Raw genomic sequence first — 24,834 nt, 5'->3', positions numbered from 1 at the left:
TAGGGTGGAGATAGAGAAATCTACTAACCATAAGTTTAATACACCTAAATCACTCACACTTTAACGCCAAAATTCTCTGTAAGTACTTGTATTTTGAGAAATTTACCTTCCATTTTGTATTATGGAAGCCTTTGTATTATTTGTTATAGAATTTGGATGGTAATCAAATTAGATCAAGAGTCGGGGTTTTGTATATATTTTTTATATGGTTATCTTTATATGTTTTTTAGAGTAATGGTATACATCATATTTCTATCATACTTTCATGTCACTATGTAAAATGTAACACATTTATCACTATTGAATGATAAAGAATCATACAATAAAAGATTATCAAATGGTGATAAATGTGTCACATCTTACATAGTAGAATAAAAAGGGGATGGTAATTGAAGAAATTCATGGGCCTAACTCATCTCATAAAACCGGTTGTACAAGAGAGGATTGCTCATTGCTTATAAACATGCCCAAGACTTTGTCCACAGTCAATGTGGGATTATTCCTCAACAATAATGTGGTATATAAAATTTTCCTATTTTTTAACCATTGCCAAAACAGCTATTAGGTTCACCGGATGATTCAGATCTTGGATTTTTAAGAAGTGATAATGCTCAAATGTATGTGAAGCAGCTCCCTCATTTTCCAAAGCAACCGTTTACAAAGAAGTTTCCGAATGTGTCCCCACTGGCAGTAGATCTTGCAGAGCAAATGCTAGTCTTTGATCCATACAAACGCATAACTGGTATTCCCCCTAACACTACTTCAATAAAATCCAATTTAATTCTTCTTTATTGCTTTGCTGATGAGGATATAAACTTTTCCATTTTGTGGTAAATGTGAAGTTGAGGAAGCACTAAATCACCCATACCTGTCCAATCTTCATGAGATAAATGAGGAGCCCACTTGCCCTTCTGCTTTCAACTTTAGTTTTGCAGACATCTTTGGACGAGGAAGATATAAAGGAGCTCATATGGAGGGAGTCTTTGAACTTCAATCCAGATGACTTGCAGGAGTAAGCTCGCCAATACCTATCCTTTTTCCCCTAGTTTGGTTCGCCAAAGTTCAAATTAAAAGATTGAGATTTTGGTTTGGATTGAGAATATATATATTGCATGTAATAAACTTCAGTCTAAGCAGAGCATTTAGGGAGAGCTTCTCCCTCCATATCTTGAGATGATGGATTGGCAGTTTCTTTGCATTCCCTTCTTCCCTCTTTCCAAGTCGGTGAATTGGCAATAACCACTTAAAATTGGTATGCATGGAAGAAGTACAACCATCTCCATGTCATGAGATGGTGTATTGGGAAGTTGCCGGATTCAGTCTTTTCGGGAATCCAGTAGTCACTGAAGGTTGGTATGCATAAAAGAAGGCTATGTTCTCTGAGCCTTATTTCTTTTATGGATGTGGCTTGTACGTTGTAATCCAATTTTACTAATAGAAAGGAGTTAAACAATTTTAAAATAGGTACAGTACTTGAGACCATTCAATTGCTTTGTAATACCCTGAATCCCTGAGGCGAAGAAACTTCATATGTTTTTACAAATACTACTTTCCAACCGATCTAAAGAAACTTTGAGATATGCTACTCAGCATTTCACACCACACATCATAAAGTTTTCTTATTTTATTCCTGCACAATTAATTGAATTGTTCTATTCATAATCTATTGACAACATACTTGTTATGAAAAAAAAGAAAAAATAAATTAAAAGAGGTGTGGTGTGTTCCAGTATCATTGTTTCCATCTAGAATCTAAAAGCTAGGTCCAATAGGAGGTTGAGAATTCATGGTGAGAGTTTTGAACCGGAAAAATGCTGTTTCATGAGGAAGCCATTTGTTTTCCCTCCAAAATCATGGAAAACTAATTGGGGGAGATTTGTGTGAAAGATATCAAACCAAAAGATGTGAACTTCAATGATTAGGTAAACGTAATCCTCAAACCATGAAGAGAACTTTACCATGGAAATAATCAAGGAATGACTCACACCTGTAAGCAAAACAATACAGTGGTGCCACTTGCATTCACATAGATTTGATAAATGGGATGACTCCCTTTGCTTTAAAGATACTAAAAACTCGACAGAAGAAAAATGATGAATATGTAATATTTTTTACAACATATTTCATAATTATATTTTAAAACGAGAGATATTATTATAAAATAACATATAAAAGTAATATAATTTTATAAAACTACCCTTATTTTATATTATGTATTATGAAAAATATTGTGTGTATCATTACTCATCTTAAAATATAGTGGCCAAAATTTATAATAAGTGCACCTCAAATAATTGAATGACAAATTAAACTCTTTTAATCTATAACTCTGAGAGTAATGACAAATTAAATGTACGTAATGGCTACTCAAATCGAGAATGTTCGAGTAATAGGACTTGCCCTAAAGTCCTATCTGACCACTACGCCACACTCCTTGGGAGTTTGGGGTATTTGTTGGAGCCCTTTCTGTCAGGATTTGTACTATATTTTAGTTTTAATATAATGTTTATCTTGCCCAAAAAAAAAAAAAAAAAAAACCTTCCCCCTTCTCTCTCGAGTAGCTATGAGAACTTCTCAGGCTTTGGTTTCTCTACTCATTTTGTGGCTCTTGCTAAACCTATGGCCCAACAAGAGGGCAAACTACCATTGTGAGACAGAGCTTGAAGTAAGGGTGATAATATGTGACACGACTCGTTAATTCAATACGAACATGATACAATAAAAGCGGGTTAGAGTTTAACCTTAACGGGTTCGGGTCAAAACGGATTGCCCCTTAAGACACGATTGCTTAAGGAGTCACTAACGGGTCAACCCGTTATGACCCGTTAAGAAAATTATATTTACCTTTATACCCTTAGACCTAAAGGGCAAGGAGGACGCTCCACTTCCTTCTTGAAGTTCTAAACTTCTTTAGATTTGTGTTTTTAATTTTTTATTATATTTGGAATTATAACATTAATATATTTACATTGTATGTTTTGTTTATTATATTTGGGATGTAATCGGGTTGAAACGGAAAGGATCGTGTCGTGTCGCGTCGTGTGAATTTATTTCATATTCATTAACAGGTCATAACGGATCGTATCGTGTCAATCCATTATCTTACCGTGTTGTGGATTTGGAATTTTGATACGAAATCCTTAACGGGTCGTGTTCATGTTGACCCATTAAGTGTAATATACATATCTTGACACGACAAGAATACGATCCGTTAACACGATTTGACACCTCTAACTTGAAGCGGATGCTGTAGCCAGAGCCAGAAGTCGACGACCCCACTTCCTTTTGTTTTTATAAGCTACATAAGTACATATACCCACTCTTGGACTTGCTGAATGTGATCCACCCTTGCACCTCCTGTGCCTTTTTTTCCCACGATATGGACACATGCACATTAGGACGACGAAATTTTGTGTTTTGACATTTGTACAAATTATTTTATTTTTTAAAAAATATGTGGATGTTTATATTGAATTGTTATTGTTAGATGCATGTACATGTCGAATATACGTCCCAAGATTTGATGGCCTGTATATCCCTTCTCCTTACTTGAGAATGTAGATATTTTATCTGTCGAACCATTATGCATACCATTATGATTAGATGTTTGAATCTATTAGTATATTTTTTAATAAAATGGATAAAGTTGACATTGATAATTTGTTGTCCTCATATGTAATATATGTATTTATTTTTATGTGAATGGATAAGATGTAGCTTGTAGTATATTTGCACAAATTATTATTATTTTTTTAATATGTGAATGCTTGTACTGAATTATTATTGTTAGATACATGTGCACGCCAAATATGCATCTCAAGATTTGATGGCCTATATACCCCTTCTCATTAGTTGAGAATGTAGATCCTCTATCCATTAAACCATCATGCATACCATACCATTATGATTAGATGTTTAAGTCCATTAGCATTTTTTTTAATCAAATGGATAAAGTTGACATTGGTAATTTATTGTCCTCATGTGTAATAAATGTATTTATTTTTAAGTAAATAGATAAGGGTATATCTTATGAAAAAATCTACACAACCTTCCCAACCTCCACACATTATATATTTTTTAATCTTTAATATTTTTTTCTTTCATCAAATTTTAATATATGAATAATGAATAAAAAAATTAAATTATTTTAAAAAGAATAAATTCAAAAAAAAATTTTAAAAAAATTATTAAAAGTTTTTAAAAACGTGATGTGTGGAGGTTGGGAGGTTGTGTAGCATTGCTAATATCTTATAGTATATTGGTGAAGTGACATTCCTATTTATTTATTATTTTTCTAGAAGATTTTTCTTTGAAAATGTTATATTGTAAACGTAATTTTATTATTAAGACCATGTAAATGGATGTGTACTTTAAGATAGATAACAACATTAAGAAATCCTTGACCATTGACGAGGGAAGATGATAGGGTTCCATATATTTTTTAGAAGTGTTATATTCATAAACATATTTTATAAAATTAAATTTATAAATTAATGCAACTTTATATAATACATTAGATCTATTTAAATATAATTTTATAATTTAACGTATCATATCAAATCATATCAATGTATAACTTTACTTTTATGAAATCTGTTTGTCACTAAAATATTTATGAAATTTTCTATAAATTCTTTTCAAATCTTAATTTAAATGTATGCTGCACAAGATACAATCTTAAGATGTATCTTAAAAAAAAAAATGGTCTATTATTAAAAAATAATTTTTTTTTTTTTATATAAATCCCAAATTTATTAAAAAAAATGCTTGACACTTCACTCTAAAATAGCAAATATCATTTTTCTTAAATGTATTGAGATTTTTGTAAACTAGTTATAATAAGAACGTCATTATTCTACTAAAATGCCCTCCATATGGATGGAGAACGAGGTTCGCACGTACTGGCACAAAAAGAATGCTGGTAGATATGCTTTTGATTGCTTGAACTTCCTTCTGGATACCCACCCAAAAAGAGAGCTTTGGAATGTGGATTAGAAAATCTCCTCGATCTGCATCCTAAAGCACGTAATTTAGATGGCTTCAAAATCCATTCACTTTGGAGTATAGACAAACACTGGACGGGTGTGAATGTGTGTGAAACCGAGAAAAACAGAATTACAAAGGATAACGCAATTTGCATTATTTTGAATTTATGTAACGAGCTGTGTCTGTCGGGGAAGGTAAGCTGCCATGGTAGCCACTTCGTTGACGAAAAATGGACGGCTTGGATCGATGCAACATGCCCTCCTCGCTCAGCATTGCAATTGACTGAGCACCACTAGAAAATTGTCAACGCACGAAGGCTTCAAAAATAAAAAGATTGCAGACAACCTCTCTCTCTCTCTCTAAGCTCTTCGTTCTCTCTTTTTCTGATTCTGAGAAGTAAGAACCTCTCTATATCCCGTTTGTTAACTCACAAGTTTTGTCTCTTTTCCAGTCCAATCAATCTCAATCCCAAGAAACACCTTCGTTTCCATGGTTACTCCAACCAATCCATCATCTTTGGAACGCAGTTCTATTGATCAGTGGGCTTATGACATCTTCCTGAGTTTCAGAGGTGAAGACACTCGCAAGAGTCTCGTCGATCACCTCTACTCCGCTTTGGTGAGAGCCGGAATTAAAACCTTCCGAGATGACGACGCGCTTCGAAGAGGGGAAAACATCTCTACCGAACTACTCAATGCGATCCGTGGATCAAGGATTTCCATTGTTGTCCTTTCCCAAGGCTATGCTTCTTCTAAGTGGTGTCTTGAAGAGCTTGCAGAAATTGTGCATTGCAAGAATACGAAGAGCCTTACTCTTTTTCCTGTATTTTATCATGTGAGCCCTTCAGATGTTCGAAACCAGACTGGAACTTTTGCCGAATCATTTGCGCGGCATGAAGAGCGGTTTCGGGAGGACATGATGAGGGTAAAAAGGTGGAGAGCAGCTCTAACTGAAGCTGCAAACTGTTCCGGCTGGGATCTCGAGAGTGTTTCCAACGGGTATTATACTATTTTTTTAATCTAAATCATATAAGCATTCAAAATTAATCTATATTTTCATCTACAAAAACAATTTCAAATTATTACAGCATGCTTCATGTTGGGCTTAGTTTGGTCGTGTTTGTGCTCTTTGGACGGACACATACCTTATAATCCAAGAATTCTGAAATATTCTTATATATGCATATGTGTGTGTGTGTGTGTGTATATATATATATATATATATATATATATATGTATATATGTGTGCGCGCGTGTGTTGTGTATGTATGTATGTGCACGTATATATGTGTATGTACATACATATATACATACATACATACACATATTTATATACATGCACACACTTTTTTATCAATTATGAGTGCACGAGCTAAAAGGAATGTTGAAATGGTTCTTCAAAAGACTTGTTTGACAACAATTTCATAATGGAGAGACCATTCAACCAAAGACATATATCTACCCCCTTTATTTTTTACCATCTTAATGAAATTTTTTGTTCTTCATCTTAACAACAAGCAAACAAAAACAAGAAAGCCCCATCAAGTCCCTGAGACTCTATTTCCTTTAATTCTCCCTTTTCTTTATGTTCACTAGGTAGGACTTGTTTGCTGAATCACAGATATAGGCGTCGATCTATGTGTCTGTATCTCCAATTGTAAACTTTACATGCTGCAAAATCTTAGCAAGAGTGATGAGTTTGGTCCGTCTGCCATGTGTGATGTATGACAAGAACTTATACAGAAATAAATATAATTTATATTCTCAATAACTTTGATAACTTAATTGCTTAGAATGACTTACTGTCTTCTTTTCCATTTGAATTTTAATCTGCAGGTATGAAGGAAAGTTCATCGATATGATCAGTAAAAAAATTATGCATCAATTACACCCTAATCACTTGAATGCGGCCAAACACCCGATAGGAATAGATTTTCGTGTTGTGGAGATGAAAGCCTTATTACATCTGGAAAATAATGATGTTCGCATTGTTAGCATCCATGGGATGAGTGGAATAGGTAAAACAGTCTTAGCAAATGCTGTTTATAACCAAGTAAGTGATGGATTTGAAGGAAGTAGTTTTCTCAAAGACATTAAAGAAACTTCAAATCCGTTTAATGGTTTAGTCAAGTTACAAAAAAATCTTCTTAGTGATATCACGAAAAACAAAGATTGGCCATTTGAAAATGTTGATGCAGGAATCTATTGGATTAAGAAACTCCTTGCTAGGAAAAAAGTTCTTCTTGTTCTTGATGACATTGATCACGTGGATCAACTAGAGGCATTAGCCGGAAACACTAGCTGGTTTGGTGCTGGGAGTAGAATCATTGCAACGACTAAAGATAAAGATTTGCTAATGCAATTAGGAAACTATGAAAAATATAAAGTGGAAGAATTGACTTGCACAGACTCTCTTGAACTTTTTAGCTGGCATGCCTTCAAAATGCCCCATCCAATGGAAGATTATCATGAGCTGTCCATTAGTGTAGTGAAGTATACTGGAGGGCATCCATTAGCTCTTAAAGTTTTGGGTTCTTTTCTCATGGGAAGAAGCATTATTGAATGGAAAAGCACAGTGGAAAAATTACAAAAAATGCCTGACCATAATATTCAGAAAGTACTTCAAGTAAGCATTGATTCATTAGATGAGGAAACAATGGACATATTCCTTGATATTGCATGCTTCTTTATAGGGATGGATATAGAATATGTTGCCAAAATTCTCCATGGTTGTGGTTTTTCTCCGGATATTCGTATTAATAATCTTGTTCAGAGGTCTGTTGTAATAATAGATCTCCATGGTAAGCTGAGGATGCATGATTTGATTCGAGATATAGGAAGGGAGATTGTTTGCCAAAGTTCACCTATAGATCCAGGAAGACGTAGTAGGTTGTGGTTTTACGAGGACGTGTTAAATGTACTACACAGTGAATATATGGTAAGACATTTATTTTTATGCATAACCATGTGCACATATATATAGAGACTTGATATATATAAATTATCTCTTGGCTTGCATGAGAGTTCTATCTTGTCAGCTTCCATGCATCATTGTGTGAACATATTTTAACTATATGTCATTTAATCCAAAATTTCTCTAGAGTTAGTTGAAAGCTCATCTTACAATATTAAAAATTATTCAATTTCGTTTTAAACATTTCTTTTGATATCTAAATCTCTCAAGTGTTTGACTGTTAAGTTATGAAGAGAATATCTAGGCCTACTCCAATTCAAGTATGTTCTTGCCTTAGAAAGAGGAGGAATATGTTGCTAATCTAACTTCATACTTTGCTAGGGATCTGAAGTAGTGGAGGGTCTCGTGCTAAATCCACCCTCACTTGCAGACATACATCTGAAAACCGATGCATTTGCAAAGATGAAGAATTTGAGGTTGCTCCAGATCAATAATGTGCATCTCACAGGAAGCTTTGAGCTTCTTTCCAAAGAGCTAAGATGGCTATGTTGGCATAACTGCCCATTGAAAATTCTACCGCAAAACTTTCATCTAGAGAACCTTGTTGTGCTTGACTTGCAGCATAGTAATTTTAAAGAAGTCTGGAAGGAGAACAGGGTAACGAATTTTTCTGTACCTTATATTCCTCTTTTGATGTTAGTAATCGGAAGCACTAAACCTTTTTGTTAACACACACCTAAGTCTTGGCTATTCCAAAAATCTCAGTTGTTATATACATAATCCAGGTATTCAACAAGTTGAAAGTCCTTAATCTCAGCTTTTCCATGAATCTCTGCAAATCACCATGCTTCTCACAAGTCCCACATCTAGAGATACTAGTTCTGGAAGGATGCATAAACTTGATTGAGCTTCATGACTCTGTAAGATATCTTGAAGGGCTTGTTTTGTTGAATTTGAAAGGATGCAAGAACCTTAGGAATCTCCCAAAAGGCATTTCTAAATTAGAATCTCTTAAAACTCTTAACTTGTCTGGCTGCTTACAGCTTGAAAAGTTACCAGAGAATTTGGGGAATATGATTGCTTTAAAAGAGCTGTTTATAGGAGGAACTGCCATTAAGCAACTCCCATCGTCCTTGATTTTTTTGATGAATTGGAAAGGCTTATCCTTATCTGAATGCGAAGAAAAGTTCTCAGGATCTTGGCTATCACGTTTCTCATCACAGTTATCACCAAGAAGTTTGAATCGTAGAACTTTGCTACGAGCTTCTGTTTCTGGATTTGGCACTTTGGGAAAACTAGCTCTTAGGGACTGTAATTTGTCGGAAGATAAGATTCCCCTTGATCTTGGGGGATTCTCTTCCCTCCAAGGCTTGGATTTATCAGAAAACAATTTTCGTATCCTACCAGATAGCATCAGTGGCCTTTCTAAATTACAATCTCTGCACTTACAACAGAACAAGTCTCTTTACTCGATTTCGGGACTCCCTGCAAAAATAGAGACATTATCTGCATCGGGCTGCTCATCATTGGAAACACTCTCATTTTCCTCGAGTTCTGAGTTAGCTGTACTTTACCTTCGTGAATGCTACAACCTGGTTGATATTCAAGGCTTAAACTTGGAATCTAACATAAAAGTTGATTTGGTTGGGTGCGACAATCTGTCGTCTGATTTTAGTGAGAGTGTTCTTCAGGTTCTCTCTCTCTCTCTCTCTCTCACTCTCTATCGTTCTCTCTATCTCTCTCTCTCTCTCTCAACAATTCTCTGAACCTTTTTTGTTTGTTTGATACAGTGTACGCGGACCAACTACGCTCCTTGTAACCGTTTGATTATCTTCCCTACTAGTGAGATTCCCAATTGGTTCAGCAATCAGGAAATGGGATCTTCTATATCGTTTCATGTACCTTCGCTTTTAGAGGGTGATTTTCGTATATTATATATTTGTGCTGTTTATACATTGACAGAAAGGTCCCATATGTGGTGGTTAGAAGATAACTGTAAGTGGCCTCGAATCAAGATGGCAGTTCACAATAAAACCAATGGCTACCAACAGGTTATTCTTCCTGCTGCACCAAGTCTCCTGCCTGTGAACTATTCAGATAATTTGTTTCTATTCCGATGGTCTATTTTAAGAAACAAGTTTGTGATCCTTGGTAATTCTTTCAAAATAATGGAGCTAGCAAGGGGAGACGAAATCAAGTTTTCCTTTGATTTAGGGAAATTTGTTGAGGTGAAGAAGTGTGGAGTTCATGTCTTGGTTGATGCCCCCAACATAATCGACAAAAATGCAAGTGATATCCAATATATCTGTTCTGAATCTGTTACTGATACGGTATCTGAAGATGTTGCTTTTGTAGTTGATGAGGTCTCTAAATCAGGTTTTTCTATTGGTAGTATGGTTTGTGAAAATGATATTAGTACAGATGGTGTGGTCTTTGAAGGCCATGTTGCTACGCACAATGAGGTCTTTGAAGCTGATGCTGCTATAGATGGTGGGGTCTTTGAAGGCCATGTTGCTATAGATGGTAAGGTCCCTTAACGTAATACCACCACAGATGATGAGGTATCGAGGTTCTATACGACAAATGTAAGTGATCCCATCAGCAAGTCGAGGTTACAATCCTCTCAAATAAAGAGAGTAATGCTAGTTCTTATCCTAGATTTTGCCATTTTTAGTCATACCTATTGATGTGACATATTTACAATCCTCTCAAATAAATAGAATAATGCTTTTTGTTTTGTTTTTATAGTGTAATATAATTAAGCTTTATTAGGCGTGCCATGTTAAAAAATAAATGAAGATTAACTTTTGTATTCATTGTAATTGATCTTGTCTATTCATTTACTTCACAACATGTACTCATTGTATTCAATGGAGGACATCGATGATCTGTAGTGGGAACTGGCTTAGGTTCTAAGGCACTTTTTTCCTTGAGTTGCAGAATGTAACAAGTCTTTCTAAACTAGATATTTTATGATTGGCGAGAAGTAGAAGATAGAAGAATACATTTTAGCAATTACATAGAGATTCTAATATTTAAGGAGAATTGATTTGTACAAGCCCCAAATAGACAAGCCACATGTTAGCCATTGTAAAAAGTGAACTCCACCTTAAAAAAGTATAAAAAAAAGATTCTTTATTAGTGGGATCCATTTTTTTTACAAAAAACTTGTATGAAACTTGTCTATTTGAGACTTATATCTAGCATTACTCAATATTTAAGTGATTCGCTTTAAACAGTCCACGTCTGAATTAAATAGTCCACGTCTACGATGGAGACATAGAAATCTACTAACCTTATGTTTAATACACCTAAATCACTCACACTTTAAAACCAAAATTCTCTCTAGCCCTGTTTTAATATAAGAAGTGTTTTATCTCATCTCATCACATCATTATAACTTTTTCAAATTTTTAAATAAAATATAATAAATATGAAAAATTATCCAAACCAATAATAATATTAAAAAATAATATTATAATAATATTTTATTTAACTTTTAATTTTTATTTTAATTCACTATCCAAACTACGCTTAAGTATTTGTATTAGATTTTAAGAAATTTGGCTTCCAAGTTGTATTATGGGAGCCTTCTGTATTATTTATGATGGAATTTGGATGGTAATCAAGTTAAGGAATAATTTGTGTGAACAACAAATAACTGGTTTGGTCAAGAGTGGGGTTGTTTTTTTATTTTTTTTAAAGAAAAAGACTTTTCTATGCTACCTATTAAATAGATAAAGTTGAGATTAAAACAAAATCTGCCTGTTATTTATAGTTCCCTTTCATTTTTGAGCAGAGTTTCCGTTGATGTTTGTTGTCATAAAAGATCGACGTGATCGTATTTAATTGGACGATGATAAATGTCAGTTTTAAAGCTCAATCGTCTTCCCTTCGTTTTCCCTCTAGTTGAATTGCACTAAATTATTTCAATTTCAATACGTTTGTAAATAAAAACCATGAATGTTGGTAGAATCATATATATATATATATATATATTTTAATAAGTAAACGATTGTATCAATTAGGGGTGGACAGTGGGGGCGGGCCGGCCCCGCTTCCGCCCCGCCCCCACATGGGCGGGCAGGCTACTTCACTCTGCCCATGCGGGGGCGGGTTACCCCGCTCTGCCCATGTGGAAGCGTGGTCCCCCACCCTACATAGAGAGGGCCTAGCGGGGCTGGATGCGGGGCCCCGCCCCACCCCGCCCCTCTCCCCCGCTCCACATATATATATATATTTTATTTATATATATAAATAAATATATTGTATATAGATATATACAATTTATTAAAGACTTAAAATTATATTCAAGTCATTGGATTGCCTTGACCTCATAGGCCAACCTCTATATAAGAGCTACTAAGTCCCACATTCCTTAAGGATGACTATTGTATTGCCTTGACCTTCTATATAAAGGTTGTTCCAGGAGACCAAATCAATCCAAAATCTAACTCTAATGAGTTTAAGTTTTTTTTATATTTATAATTTTAATTTATTATTTAAATTATATTATAATTCGTGTCTAAAAAAATATTTTTAGACCAAATTTTTTTTAAACACAATATGGTGGGCTAGGCGGGGGGCGGGGGAAAAACCCCCAACCACCGCATGGTGCAGGTCGGGGTGCGAGGGAGGGTACCCCCGCCCCGTACTATGCGGATATCACCCCTAATATTAATGATGATAGACATGATCCAAGTACACAAGATGATATACAAGAGATAAGATATATTTAGGTCATAGCAATAGAAATAAGTAAGTCATGAAAATCAAATCCATTAAAGTCTACAGCTATAACCCATAGGGATATAGTTCTAAAAAATAAAGATCTAAGTTCCGCTAATGAACCCTCCTTGCCATCAAACGTCTGGTGGTTTCGCTCCTGTGACATGCACCACATAATACAAATATGTATCATCTTCTATACAACTTTAATTTATGGAATACCTCCTAGATGTGTCCAGCTGGCCAAAAACTCAACCATTGTGGTAGGCATTGCACAAACTAATTCTACTCAGCCAAACACTCCATTCCACAGTGCTCTAGCAATTTCAAAATGTAGTAAGAGGTGATCCACTATCTCGCTGGATTTCTTATACATGTAGCACCAATCTAGTATAATAACCATTCGCTTCCTCAGGTTATTTGTTGTCAAAATCTTACACAGGGACACTGTCCAAGTAAAAACTGTCGCCTTGGGAGGTGCCTTATTTTGCCAAATCCTTCGCCATGGAAACTGATTCTTTGGCAAGTGTGTGAGGGACTTGTAGAAGGATCGAATCGAGAATGTACACTTACCTGTCGGTACCCACCACAACATATCAACTCGTTGCTACTCAGCTTCGCAGAATACAATAGGCTAAAAAAGTCCTCAAAGCTGCCAACTTCTCAATCTTGTGCCGCCTACTGAAAGTGATGTTCCATTGGACTTGATCTCCTGATAACACAATGGGGATCCGCTACTAAAGCTTCTTAAGCACATGTAATCCAAAAAACTGAAGAAAATGAGTCATTTAGGGCATTATTTCCACACCATATGTCACTCCAAAATTTAATTTTAGAGCCCGCTTCCAACGTCAGTTTGGTATGGCGAATAAAAACCCCCCACCCTCGTCTAATGTGCTTCCAAACTCCCACTCCATATGCCCCACTCAACTCTCTAGTACACCAGCCCTTCTACAAACTACCATATTTGCAATCAACTACCAACTTCCATAGGGCCTCCGGTTCCATAATTATATCTCCACAACCATTTCTCAAGTAAGACCCGATTGAAAATTCTCATATTTCTAATTCTCAATCCAGTAGAGGAGATTGGAGTGCATACCTTTTCCCAACTGATTAGATGAAATTTGAATTCATCTCCCACACCACTCCATAAGAAATCACAGTGAAATTTTCCAATCTGGGCTACCACACTAGCTGGAATTGGGAAAAGAGACAACAAATATGTGGGTAAGTTAGAAAAGTGCTCTTGATTAAGGTAATTCTTCCACCTTTCGACAAGTACAACCGCTTCCATCTTGCCAATCTACGTTCTATCTTCTTGATCACTATATCCCATATTGATATAGCTCTTGAGCCAGCCCTCAACAAAAGTCCAAGGTTATGCATATTGTTCCATATTAATATCACATATATTAGATATGTTCCATTGGAACATTCTACTCATTGTTCACGAGGTTATGCATGAAAGGTACTTTTAAATCCTTTTCAACGTGATTCCAGTGACAATGATATGGTGTGATTTTGAGTATTTTGCTAAAATATTAGAAGCTTACTTATTTCATGCTTGTACACATTTCAGTGATCAGTTAGATGTTTATAAACCATTGGTAATGTTTCTTACTATCTCTGAATTTTACTTGTTATAATTAGGGGTTTGCAGTTGTGCAATGAATTATGAGACCAAAGAAGAGCTTGCAACCAAGAAAATTGGAAATGCATTTGGTTGCGTGATTGATGCCAAAAGGACACTTCGAGAGATCAATCTCCTTTGCCACATGGACTATGAGGATGTAGTCACATGAGTTTTTTGTTTTTTTGGTCACATATATATCGTCTACTGTCACTTCTTCACGCAAAGTTTACAGTACCAATCATAGCATGTTACAACAATATATCTCAAGGCTATTTTGTTATATTTATTTCACATGGGTTTAATTTGGTGTACAACACAATGTTATGATTTGTAATTGCAAAGTTGGCTGAATGGAGTGCCGCAGAGGATATTTGCAACCCCCCATATACTTTCTTTTGCTGCAAGTAAGAACAAACCCACTGCATTGTTTCATTGTGAAAACTATCAATATTAAGGAAATCATAAGGCCACTAGAGAAGAAAAGTTTAATGATGTGTATATTGTATATGAGTTAATGGATACTTACCTCAATCAGATTATACGATCTAGCCCGACTTTGATAGATGATCACTGTCAGGTAAGTAGTTCCCTTTTGCATATTGCGAACTAATGGTTCTTCTTAGTATTTAATCATGCTCAAGGGCTTGCTTTTTATGCATTATGTGTGCTAATATATGGAAACAGATGGGACATTTGCCAGTGGTGTGGGTATTGATTTAGGTGTGGATGTTTCTACTCCACAAATTTTGGTGCGTAATTGCTGGATAGAAACCCATTGGGACGTCACTAAACTTGAGAAGTTGGTTGGATCTTCTCGGGCTAGGGAGGTGGTCTTAGAGGTTATTAGTGGCCAAGAGGGGGCATATATGGTGATTTGGAAGCCTACACGGGATGGTAGTTGTTCTATGGCTTCAACTTGGGAGTTGATCCATGTTAAGAGTCCAAGAGTGGATGGGATGAGCTGGATTTGGCATAAGTTTCTACTAAGAAAAATTTCTTTATCCATGTGGAAGGCGCGGTTTGGTTGTCTGCCAATGGATAATGCTATTCAAAAACTGGGCATTTCTTTTGCCTCTGCATGTAACTGTCGTGTTAGAAAAAAGGTGGAGACTTTAGATCATGTCCTATGTTCGAGAGAGGTTGCTCATATTGTTTGGAGGAGGGCTACGCAAGTGTTGGGCTTCAATTGCATAAACGTAAATCTTTGGTGGCCAAAAGTTTAGCATTGGCATTGCTGTGCCAGGCATTCATCACAATTTGGGCAGCTTATTGGTTTGCTGCCTTGCTTGATCACGTGGAGATTGTGGTTACACCGATGTAGAGCACCTATGGAGGGGAAAGATGAGTCTGTAGATTTGATATGGTTGTTGATTCGGTTTTGGCTAAGACAAGTCTCGGATTCGATTGCCAAAGTTCAGAGATTAAATCATGCGGATGAGGAGTTGTTGGCTGCATTAGATTTGCCTGTTATTAACCCAGTGGTAAGAAGTCTACGTCTAATTTCCTGGAAGAGACCGAAGAAGGGCTAGGCGAAACTGAATTTTGATGGCTCTTGCCGAGGTAATTCTGGGAACAGTGGTGGTGCGGGTGTAATTAGGAATGATTTTGGGAGAGTGGTAGTGGCTTTCTCTTCCAAGTTTGGCTTTGGTACTAATAATGAGGCGGAGCTAAGGGCCCTTACTTGTGGGTTGAAACTTTGTAAGGAGATGTGAATTACTCAAGTTGAGATTGAGAGTGATTGGGCTTGGTTCTATTGTGGCTTCTTACTAAGTATTGTTCGGTTTGGTATTTATGAAATTTTTGGGAGGAATTGCTTATGGCTCTTCATGGTCCTAATTACAAGATATCGCACCAAATTAGAGAAGGTAATAAGGTTGCAAATTTTCTAACAAGGCAAGGTGAGGAGGGGAAAAATTGTACATATGTGGGCTCCGATGATTTGCCCCTACATATTTGAGGTTTGCTTTGGTTGGATTTTCTTGGTTTGCCTAGCATTGGGGTTTTCCTCCACTATAAGTGAGAGTTTTTAATAATATTTTGGAGTTTTTAAAAAAAAAAACATATGGAAACATATTTTCAGAAGAGACTTGTATATTAAGCAAGCTAACTCTTTATTTGTCGTAAACTCACGGGGGCACAAAGGATGAGAATTTGCTTTTCATTTAGGTTTCTTGCTTTTCTTTTGTTTGCTATTCTAGTTGAGTATATGTTATTCCTAATTTCCTATTGATACCTATAGGTATAAGTCTGGAGAGCTTGACCAATGTTGATGTTATTGTCAACTAGTTGGAACATATCATGCATTTGCTTATCCCTTTAAAAGATAATATTATCCATTGACCTGTAATTTTCGTGACTGTGCTAAAAGAATTGAGACCAGTATCTAAATAGTTGCATTTTGGATTGAGAAACCATCTCATCTCATCTCATCATTACAACTTTCTCAAATTCTTACACAAAATAATTCAACATTTTCAAATCTCAATTCAACATTTTAAAAATAATATTCTAACAATATTTTATTCAACTTTTAACTTTTATCTAAAATATTTCATCTCATCTCACTATCCAAACAGGGGGCTAAGTCTTCAAATAATTAATTTACAATTTCACTGGAGTGATGAGGAAAATGTTGTTATGAAAAAGGATGAGGAACGAGTAATTAATTTATCTCTCTCTCTCTCTCTCTCTCTCTCTGCCTCCCTCCCACACCCACACGTCAAGATTGGTGAGGAAAAATATGTCGTAAAAGATGATGAAGAATCATTAATTCATTTATCTGTTAAACTCTCTATGTCTTTGTCTCTATCTTTTTCTCACCTACCCACATATCATGATTGAAGGGAGAGGGGGTGAGGCCTAGAAAAGCTAACTCAAATGCATTGTGGAAACTTGTTAGATCCAGTAAAATTGTTCAACTATTGATGCTAATTATATGGATTAAAAAGCATATTCTTTAAATGCTTTTGTAGCATTTTCTGTATCAACTGTTGAGGGTATTGAAGTACGTACATTCTGCAAACGTTTTGCATCAAGATTTGATGCCAAGCAACCTACTTCTCAATACGAACTGTGACCTCGTGATTTGTGACTTTGGTATTACAAGAACTACCTCAGAGACAGATATCATGACATAATATGTTGTAACTCGATGGTACCAAGTCCCAGAATTGCTACTTAACTGAAAAGAATACACAGTAGCCGAGCCATTGATATTTGATTAGTTGGATGTATTTTTTTGAAGATAATCAGAAGAGGGCCACTATTTCCTGTAAATGTAAGGGGTTAAAGAGAAGCTGAGTATTGTCGTGGTGAAGTGAATAAACAGTGTGTTCTGAAGAGTAAGTGAAGCCATGTGTTTTATGGCAAGCAACAGTATTAACTGAATGAAACTCAAAATGGGGTGTTTCGGGATTAGTGAAGCGGCACGTTTTGAGTTAAAAGAAACTGATGTGCAGGAAGAGTTTTATGTTACGTTGTGGGTGTTTTGTGTAATAAAACGACTGCATTTTTACTTGTAGCTTAGTACTATAAAGCCTGAATTCAGTGTAAGGACTCTTGTTCAAAATCTTAGTAATCAAAATTCATTCTAGAGGTTGGAGGTTCCTCTAAAGCCTCTTCCAAAAGTCAAGAAGTGGATTCTTGGATTTCCATCTCATTTTCTTGTTCGTGTTCTTGTTGTTGTACTCGATTGTAGATTTGTGGGTGAGGTTTAGTGGGTGAATTGAAGTAAGCACGTAACAATTGGCATCAGAGCTGTCGATCCTACAATGGCAGAAGGTACATGTTTCGCTATGTTGAACTTGCATCGAGAAGGGAGTCAAAAGAATCAGGAAGTTCTACAAAGGCAATTGGATGAACATCACAATAATATACATGGTATTACTTAAAGGTTAGATATTCTCACTGATATGATTAAAAAACATGGTAGAAAATCATCAAGTGGTTTCACTTGGGGGGGGGGGGGTTTCATGATAATAGATTCAGTATGAATGAAAAAGGGGTATCTGTATTGCGTTGAGTGAGATTAGATTTTCCCCATTTTGATGGGAATAATTCAGATACATGGATTTTTAAAGCTAATCAATACTCTGATATTATCATCAAACTCCCTTGAGTCAAAACCTTCTAATGCCATCCTATCATATGGAGGGTGAGGCTCTCATATGGTATCAAGATGCCATTGATTGTGGTGTTTTTAATGGCTATGATTCATTTGTAAAGGCATTACAAGATAGGTTTCGGCGAACGGCTTATGATGACCCAATGGAGGCTTTGATATGCCTCAAGCAGTCATCATCTATAGCTGTGTATAAAGCTTAGTTTGAGGCCTTGTCTAATAGGCTAAAGGGATTGTCTGAGAGGCATAAATTGAGCTACTTTTTGTGTGGTTTAAAGGATGAGATTCAATTACTAATTTGAATGCTCAATCCTATTAATATCAATGTTGTATTTGGATTGGCAAAGATCTAAGCAAAGTACCTACTAGCTGCTAAGAGGAAATGGATGGGTAGTGTAGTACACAATGACTCAACTGTTGAAGTGAGTAGGGTGCAGAAACCTCTCATACTAGTCAAGAAAGTTTTTTCTTTACAAATGGATGAAAAATTAAAGAAGGGTATATGCTACCATTGTGATGAAAAATGGAATCCTGCACATGTGTGTAAGAACCCAAAAGTATACTATTATAAGTAGAAGAACCTGTTAATGAGGGTTCAGAGGTTGAGGAATTCATGAAAGAAGTTGTTGTTAGGAAGGAAGAGTCAGTAGCAGAGGAAGAAGGGGCTAGAAATATCCATCCATGCAATCTCAGGCTGTTCTAATAATAATGCAATGAAATTACTTGGAAGGATATGGAGTTGTGTAGTTGAAATCTTAGTGGATTTAGGGAGTAAACATAACTTCCTAGATTCGTTAGTGGTACAAGTAGCAAAGTTACAGGTTCAAGATGACTCAAAGTTACAAGTGAGAGTGGGATAATGGTGACAGATTGTTTAGCAAGGGCAGCTGTGAAGAATTTATAAAAATTCATGGTTCAAGGTTCATAACTCCTTTTCATGTTCTGACCTTGGGAGGCTGTGATATTGTCTTGGGAGTTCGGCGGTTAAAACCACAGGGTCCTATTAATTGGGATTTCAACGCGATGTCAATGAGTTTTGTAGTTGGGCATTCCAAAGTCACCTTGCATGGATTGATGTCTACTGGGTTCAAGATCCAGAATGGATAGGGTAGTTTGAGTCTTCTTTGGTAAGATAACAATGTTGCTTTTTACAGTTGGTGGGTGGGGAGCAAGGAGAGGAACCTAGAAATCAGGTAAGGGAAGTGGCTGATTTGTTGGAGAAATTCAAGGAGGTTTTTGTAGGACCTGTGGGGTTACTTCCAACCAGATCTTTGATCATCAAATTCCACTTAAGGAGGGAACTGGCCCAGTATAAATGAGGCCTTACAGATACACTCACTACCAGAAGACTGAAATAGAGAATATTGTTATAGATTTGTTGAAATATGGAGTGGTCAGGCCCAGCTAAAGCACTTTTTCTTCACCAGTGCTTCTTGTTAAAAAATATGATAGATAATGGAGAATGTGTGTAGACTATTGTGCAAGTAACCATCAAGGACGAGTTTCTCATATCTGTTATTGATGAGCTACTTGATGAATTATTTTGGGCAAAGATTTTCTCAAAGTTGAAGAGCCAACTTATTGCTTTTTACAATAAAGCTTTGAAGTGTAAGGCACTGTTGTTGTCGACTTATGAAAAAGAGTTATTGGCTATTGTTTCTGCTATAAGTAAATAGAGGCCTTATCTGTTGGGTAGAGTTTTTAAAGTGAAGACTGATCAGTAGAGAGTTGGCACAGAAGCTCAAAAGAAGTGGTTAACCAAATTAATGGGCTACGATTTCACCATTGACTATAAAAGAGAGAAGGAAAATAAAGTGACAGATGCCATTTCAAGGAAGTATGAAGAAGAGCCAGCTACTTTTAGCCTTAATCACTTTCCCAACTCCTATTTGGATCGAAGAGTTGAAGCAAAGTTATCAACTAAGTCCTACAATTAGTGCCATTTATGAGAAGTTACAGCAGGGTCTGGAGGGTCCTAAGCACTTTACCTTACAACATGGTTTGTTATTGAGAAAATGAAAGCTTGTAGTGGTTCCAAACTCACCATTCAAGACAAAGGTGTTGCATCTCATTCATCATAGTCCACAAACTGGGCATGTGGGCTCTCCCAAAATATTGCACAAAGCCAAAATTGATTTCTTTTGGGAATGAATGCACAAAAAATGCATTAGTCAAAGAATGTGAGGTGTGCCAGACTTGTAAACATGAAATTGTTCATTTAGTTGGATTCTTGCAGCCATTGCTAATTCCCTATTCACCCTGGTTAGTCATTTCCATGGATTTTATTAAAGGGTTGCCTCCTTCGAGTGGATTTACTGTGATCCTTACAGCAGTTGATATATTCACTAAATTTGGACATTTTTTTCCTTCTTGCACATCCCTATACAGCAAGTAAGATAGCACAAGTCTTTTTCTCTAAGGTTTTTAAATTAGATGAAATTCTCAAATTCATTGTATCGGATAGGGACCCCATTTTTTCAAGAAGTTTTGGAGAGAGTTGTTTAAGCTACAAGGGACTTCACTAAACTTTAATTCTGCCTATCACCCACAATCAGATGGGCAAATTGAGGCATTGAATAAAACTGTGGAGGGTTATTTGAGGTGCTACACTAGTGACAAGCCTAAAGAATGGAGTGTGTAGATTCCATTGGCAGAATAGTGTTATAATACCACTTGTTATTATTCAATTAGAGTCTCTCCTTTTGAGGCCCTTTATGGCTATCTTCCTCCCAAGTTAGCTTCTTATGTTGCAGGTACATTTGCTAATCCTGTAGCGGATCAACAACTCGGGTCAAGGGAACAATTGTAGGTGATGCTGAGGGAAAATTTGCAAAGGTCTTAGCAAAGGACAGAACTATTTGCTGATAGAAAAGGAATTGAGAGGGAATTTCAAGTTAGGGAATAGGTGTTTCTTAGACTCCAGCCATATAGACAAAACACGGTTTTCATGCGCCACAATTTGAAACTTGCTCTAAAGTTTTTTGGACATTTTGAAACCCTTGAAAAAAGTGGGATTGTTGCTTATAAGTTGAATTTGTCTCCCTCTTAAAAAAGGTATCATGTATTTCATGTGTCATCTTTGAAGAATAAGTTGTGCCAAAATGTCATACCACTGCCTACATTGACTCTCCACTCACAGGGACAAGTTCAACCTGAACCTAAAGTGATTCTAGTAAGAAGAATGAAAAAGGTAAGGATTCATGCTGCAATTGATGTGTTGGTGAAGTGGTTAGGGGCAGCTGTTGAAGACAGTACCTGGGTGCTGCTATGGAAGTTGTGTGACTTGTATCCACACCTTGTGGGCAAGATCCTTTAGAGGAGGGAAAGTTTTTAAGGCCTTGGGGTCAAGGACCTTAAAGGGGGAAGGAATGTAAAGGGTTGAAGAGAAGTTGAGTATTGTCTTGGTGAAGTGAATAAAACGATGTGTTCTGAAGAGTAAATGAAGCGATGCGCTTTATGGCAATCAACGGTATTAACGTAATGAAACTCAAAACGAGGCAGTTTGGAAATTAGTGAAGCGGTGCGTTTTGAGTTGAAAGAAGCTGATGTGCACAAAGAGTTTAATGTTATGTTGTGGGTGTTTTGTGTAATAAAACGACTGCATTTTTAGTTGTAGCTTAGTACTATAAAGTCTGAATTCATTGTAAGGACTCTTGTTCAGCTCTTAGTTATCGAAATTCATTCTAGAGGTTCCTCGAAAGTCTCTTCCAAGAATCAAGAAGCGGATTATTGGGTTTCCATCTCATTTTCTTGTTCTGTGTTCTTGTTGTTGTTCTTGATTGTGGGTTTGTGTGTGAGGTTATGTGGGTGAATTGAAGGAAGCACATAACAAAGACTATGTTCAACAGCTGGAGCTTATAATTGAGGTACTTGGACTTTTCCTTTAACTCTTTGTCCATCTTTAGATTCATTTGATGTGATATTCTTGAGTTGGTTGCAGTTATGTATAAACAGGCTGTCTTGTGCACCCTCGGTTTTAGTTGAGACTTTGTTCTCTAACATCCAATGCTAATAAAAAGAATGTATAAATAGATTACAGTTATATACTTTGGGCATAATTGAAAATGATGTCAGGACAAGTTGCATATCGTTAGTGGGTAAACTATCAATCTTATGGTTATTTTTATATATTTTTTAATTATTACTGAAACAAACCATTAAGTTCACTGGATGATTCAAATTTTGAATTCTTAAGTGATAATGCTCGAAAGTATGTGAAGCAGCTCCCTCTTTTTCTAAAGCAACCGTTTACAAAGAAGTTTCCGAATGTGTCCCCACTGACAATTGATCTTGTAGAGAAAATGCTAATTTTTTGTCCATGCAAACGCATAATTGGTATCCCCCCAAACATTAATTGAATAAAATCCAATTTCACTCTTCTCAATCACTTTATTGATGGGGTTATAAACTTTTCCCTTTGGTAGTAATTGTGAAGTTGAGGAAGCACTGAATCACCCATACTTGTCCAGTCTTCATGAGATAAATGAGGAGCCCACTTACCCTTCTCCTTTCAACTTTAGTTTTGAGCAGACATCCTTGGATGAGGAAGATATAAAGGAGCTATAGTCTCTGAACTTCAATCCAGATGACTTGCTGGAGTAAGCCCAATAACTATCCTTGGTAAATATCGGTCATTATCACTTTCGAGGTAGTGACCGGTATTAAGTTTATCGTTTGTATTCACAACTACTCTCAACACATTTCATCCCATCTTATCAAATCATTACAACTTTTTCAAATTTCCACATAAAATAAAATAAACAATTCAATTTTTTCAAATCTCAAAACAAAAATAATATTAAAAAACTATATTCTAACAAAATTTTATTTAACTTTTAACTTTAATCTCAACTCATCTCATATTATCTTATCTCATATGCAAAAACAAACGAGGTCTTAATAAACTTAAGTATAAGCAAAGCATTTAGGGAGATAGCTTCTCCCTCTATGTCTTGAGATGGTGGATTGGCTGCAGCCACTTAAGATTGGTATGTATAATAGAAGTCTATACAACGATCTCCATGTCTTGAGATGGTGTATTGGGATGTTCCTAGATTCAGTCTTTTCGGAAATCAGTAGTCACTGTGGGGTTGTAAGGAAAGTTTTGAATATCGTTTCGGTGGCCATTTCTGCGTTTCGGCTAAGATACTGGAATGAAATATTTCAGTATCGATATCGTTTCAGGATAGTCTATATATAATAAATAAATTATATATATATAAATTATATTTCAAAATAACATCAATGCAAGTCTTAAAAAGTTAAAACACATATTTATAAAACTCAATAATACTTCTAAGTTCTCAATCTAACTACTTCAAAAAATAATTGTTCATCTTCATCACGAAAAGGGGAGTAAGGATTTGATTTTTAGTCCTCGAGATAAGGTAAGACTGTTCATCCGGGCCGGATTTTTTTCCGACCAGGTCCGGAACCCGGATAACAGGGTTCCGGTTACGGGTTCCGGCCTACAATCCGGGTCGGAACCTGCATCACTCGTAACCGGCCCGACCCGGGCTGGTTACGGTATAAAATTCGAACTAAAATCCGGTACCCGGTTATACTAAAAAAAAAAAAAAAAAAAAAAAAAGGCCTAACTAAGCCCCCCCCCCCAATCAAGTTGAATCGTATCTCACTTCTCCCCTCTCTCTCTCTCTCCCCCTGAGCTATGAAAGTTTGAAACCCTAGCCTTCTCCTTCAAGTTTTGCCACCGCCTCTCTCTCTCTCGTCGTCGCCGCTGGCCGGACTTCCGATCGTTAAGTCTCTCTTCTCTCTCTCACTTCGGTAACTCTCTCTCTCTATCTGAGTCTCTCGATCTATGAGCAATGCCTTTGGACAAATCTTATGTGAGTATAGAGTATATGCCGTTATTTTTCTAGATCTGCTCTCTTTTGTTAAACATGGATTTTTTTTTTGAAGTTTTTGCGGGTTTACGTTTTTGTTCTTTGTTTGTTGATTTTGAGTTTGTTTTGATGAGAATGTTTGAATGTTTGAGGAGTATTTTTATGGGTTAGATCCTCGTGCCGTCGTCTTCATCCGTGGGTATGTTTTCTTCTCCCTGTATCTTTTGTTCTCTGTTTGTTGATTTTGGGTTTGTTTTGATGAGAAGGTTTGAATGTTTGAGGAGTATTTTTATGGGTTAGATCTGTTTAGTTGAACAAAGGAAAAATAAATAAAATTTTCTACGCACTTGAAGATTGGGTTTGTTGCCATGTACATAAAAAGAAAAATAAATAACAAATCTGTTTAGAGGCAAAATGCTAGAGCCGTGGGTATCGAATCCAAGAAGTTTTAAGGCCATTGAAAGGTGGGTTGGCTTCAGAAATATGTTGAGTATGTTTCAGAAGTATGACTTCTGTCCAGTGTAAAACATATATAGTTTTGAATAAAGATGACCATTGGATATGGTTGTTTGAAAGTTTCTAAACTTGTCTGTTTTTTAATGGGCTTC

General features: G+C 36.1%; 2 protein-coding genes and 1 pseudogene across 2 annotated transcripts; all 3 read left to right on the top strand.

Moving 5' to 3' along the window:
- Nucleotides 1–5,202: 5,202 nt before the first annotated feature.
- On the top strand, nucleotides 5,203–8,628 carry LOC121240781 (disease resistance protein RPV1-like). The gene is made up of 3 exons (XM_041138316.1): nucleotides 5,203–5,984; nucleotides 6,822–7,923; nucleotides 8,281–8,628. Exons 1-3 carry the CDS (start codon nucleotides 5,476–5,478, stop codon nucleotides 8,626–8,628), a joined length of 1,959 nt encoding a protein of 652 aa, XP_040994250.1. The 5' UTR covers nucleotides 5,203–5,475.
- A 19-nt stretch (nucleotides 8,629–8,647) lies between these two features.
- Nucleotides 8,648–9,676, top strand: LOC121240697 (disease resistance protein RPV1-like). Its single transcript, XM_041138201.1, has one exon. It carries the CDS (start codon nucleotides 8,724–8,726, stop codon nucleotides 9,663–9,665), a length of 942 nt encoding a protein of 313 aa, XP_040994135.1. The 5' UTR covers nucleotides 8,648–8,723; the 3' UTR covers nucleotides 9,666–9,676.
- A 4,621-nt stretch (nucleotides 9,677–14,297) lies between these two features.
- Nucleotides 14,298–22,949, top strand: LOC121240696 (annotated as a pseudogene).
- The last annotated feature ends 1,885 nt before the right edge of the window (nucleotides 22,950–24,834 follow it).

Source organism: Juglans microcarpa x Juglans regia, chromosome 7S (genome assembly GCF_004785595.1).
Source record: "Juglans microcarpa x Juglans regia isolate MS1-56 chromosome 7S, Jm3101_v1.0, whole genome shotgun sequence".
Taxonomy (NCBI): domain Eukaryota; kingdom Viridiplantae; phylum Streptophyta; class Magnoliopsida; order Fagales; family Juglandaceae; genus Juglans; species Juglans microcarpa x Juglans regia.
The sequence above is the reverse complement of the archived record's forward strand: the minus strand, read 5'-3'. Positions and strand labels throughout refer to the sequence as shown.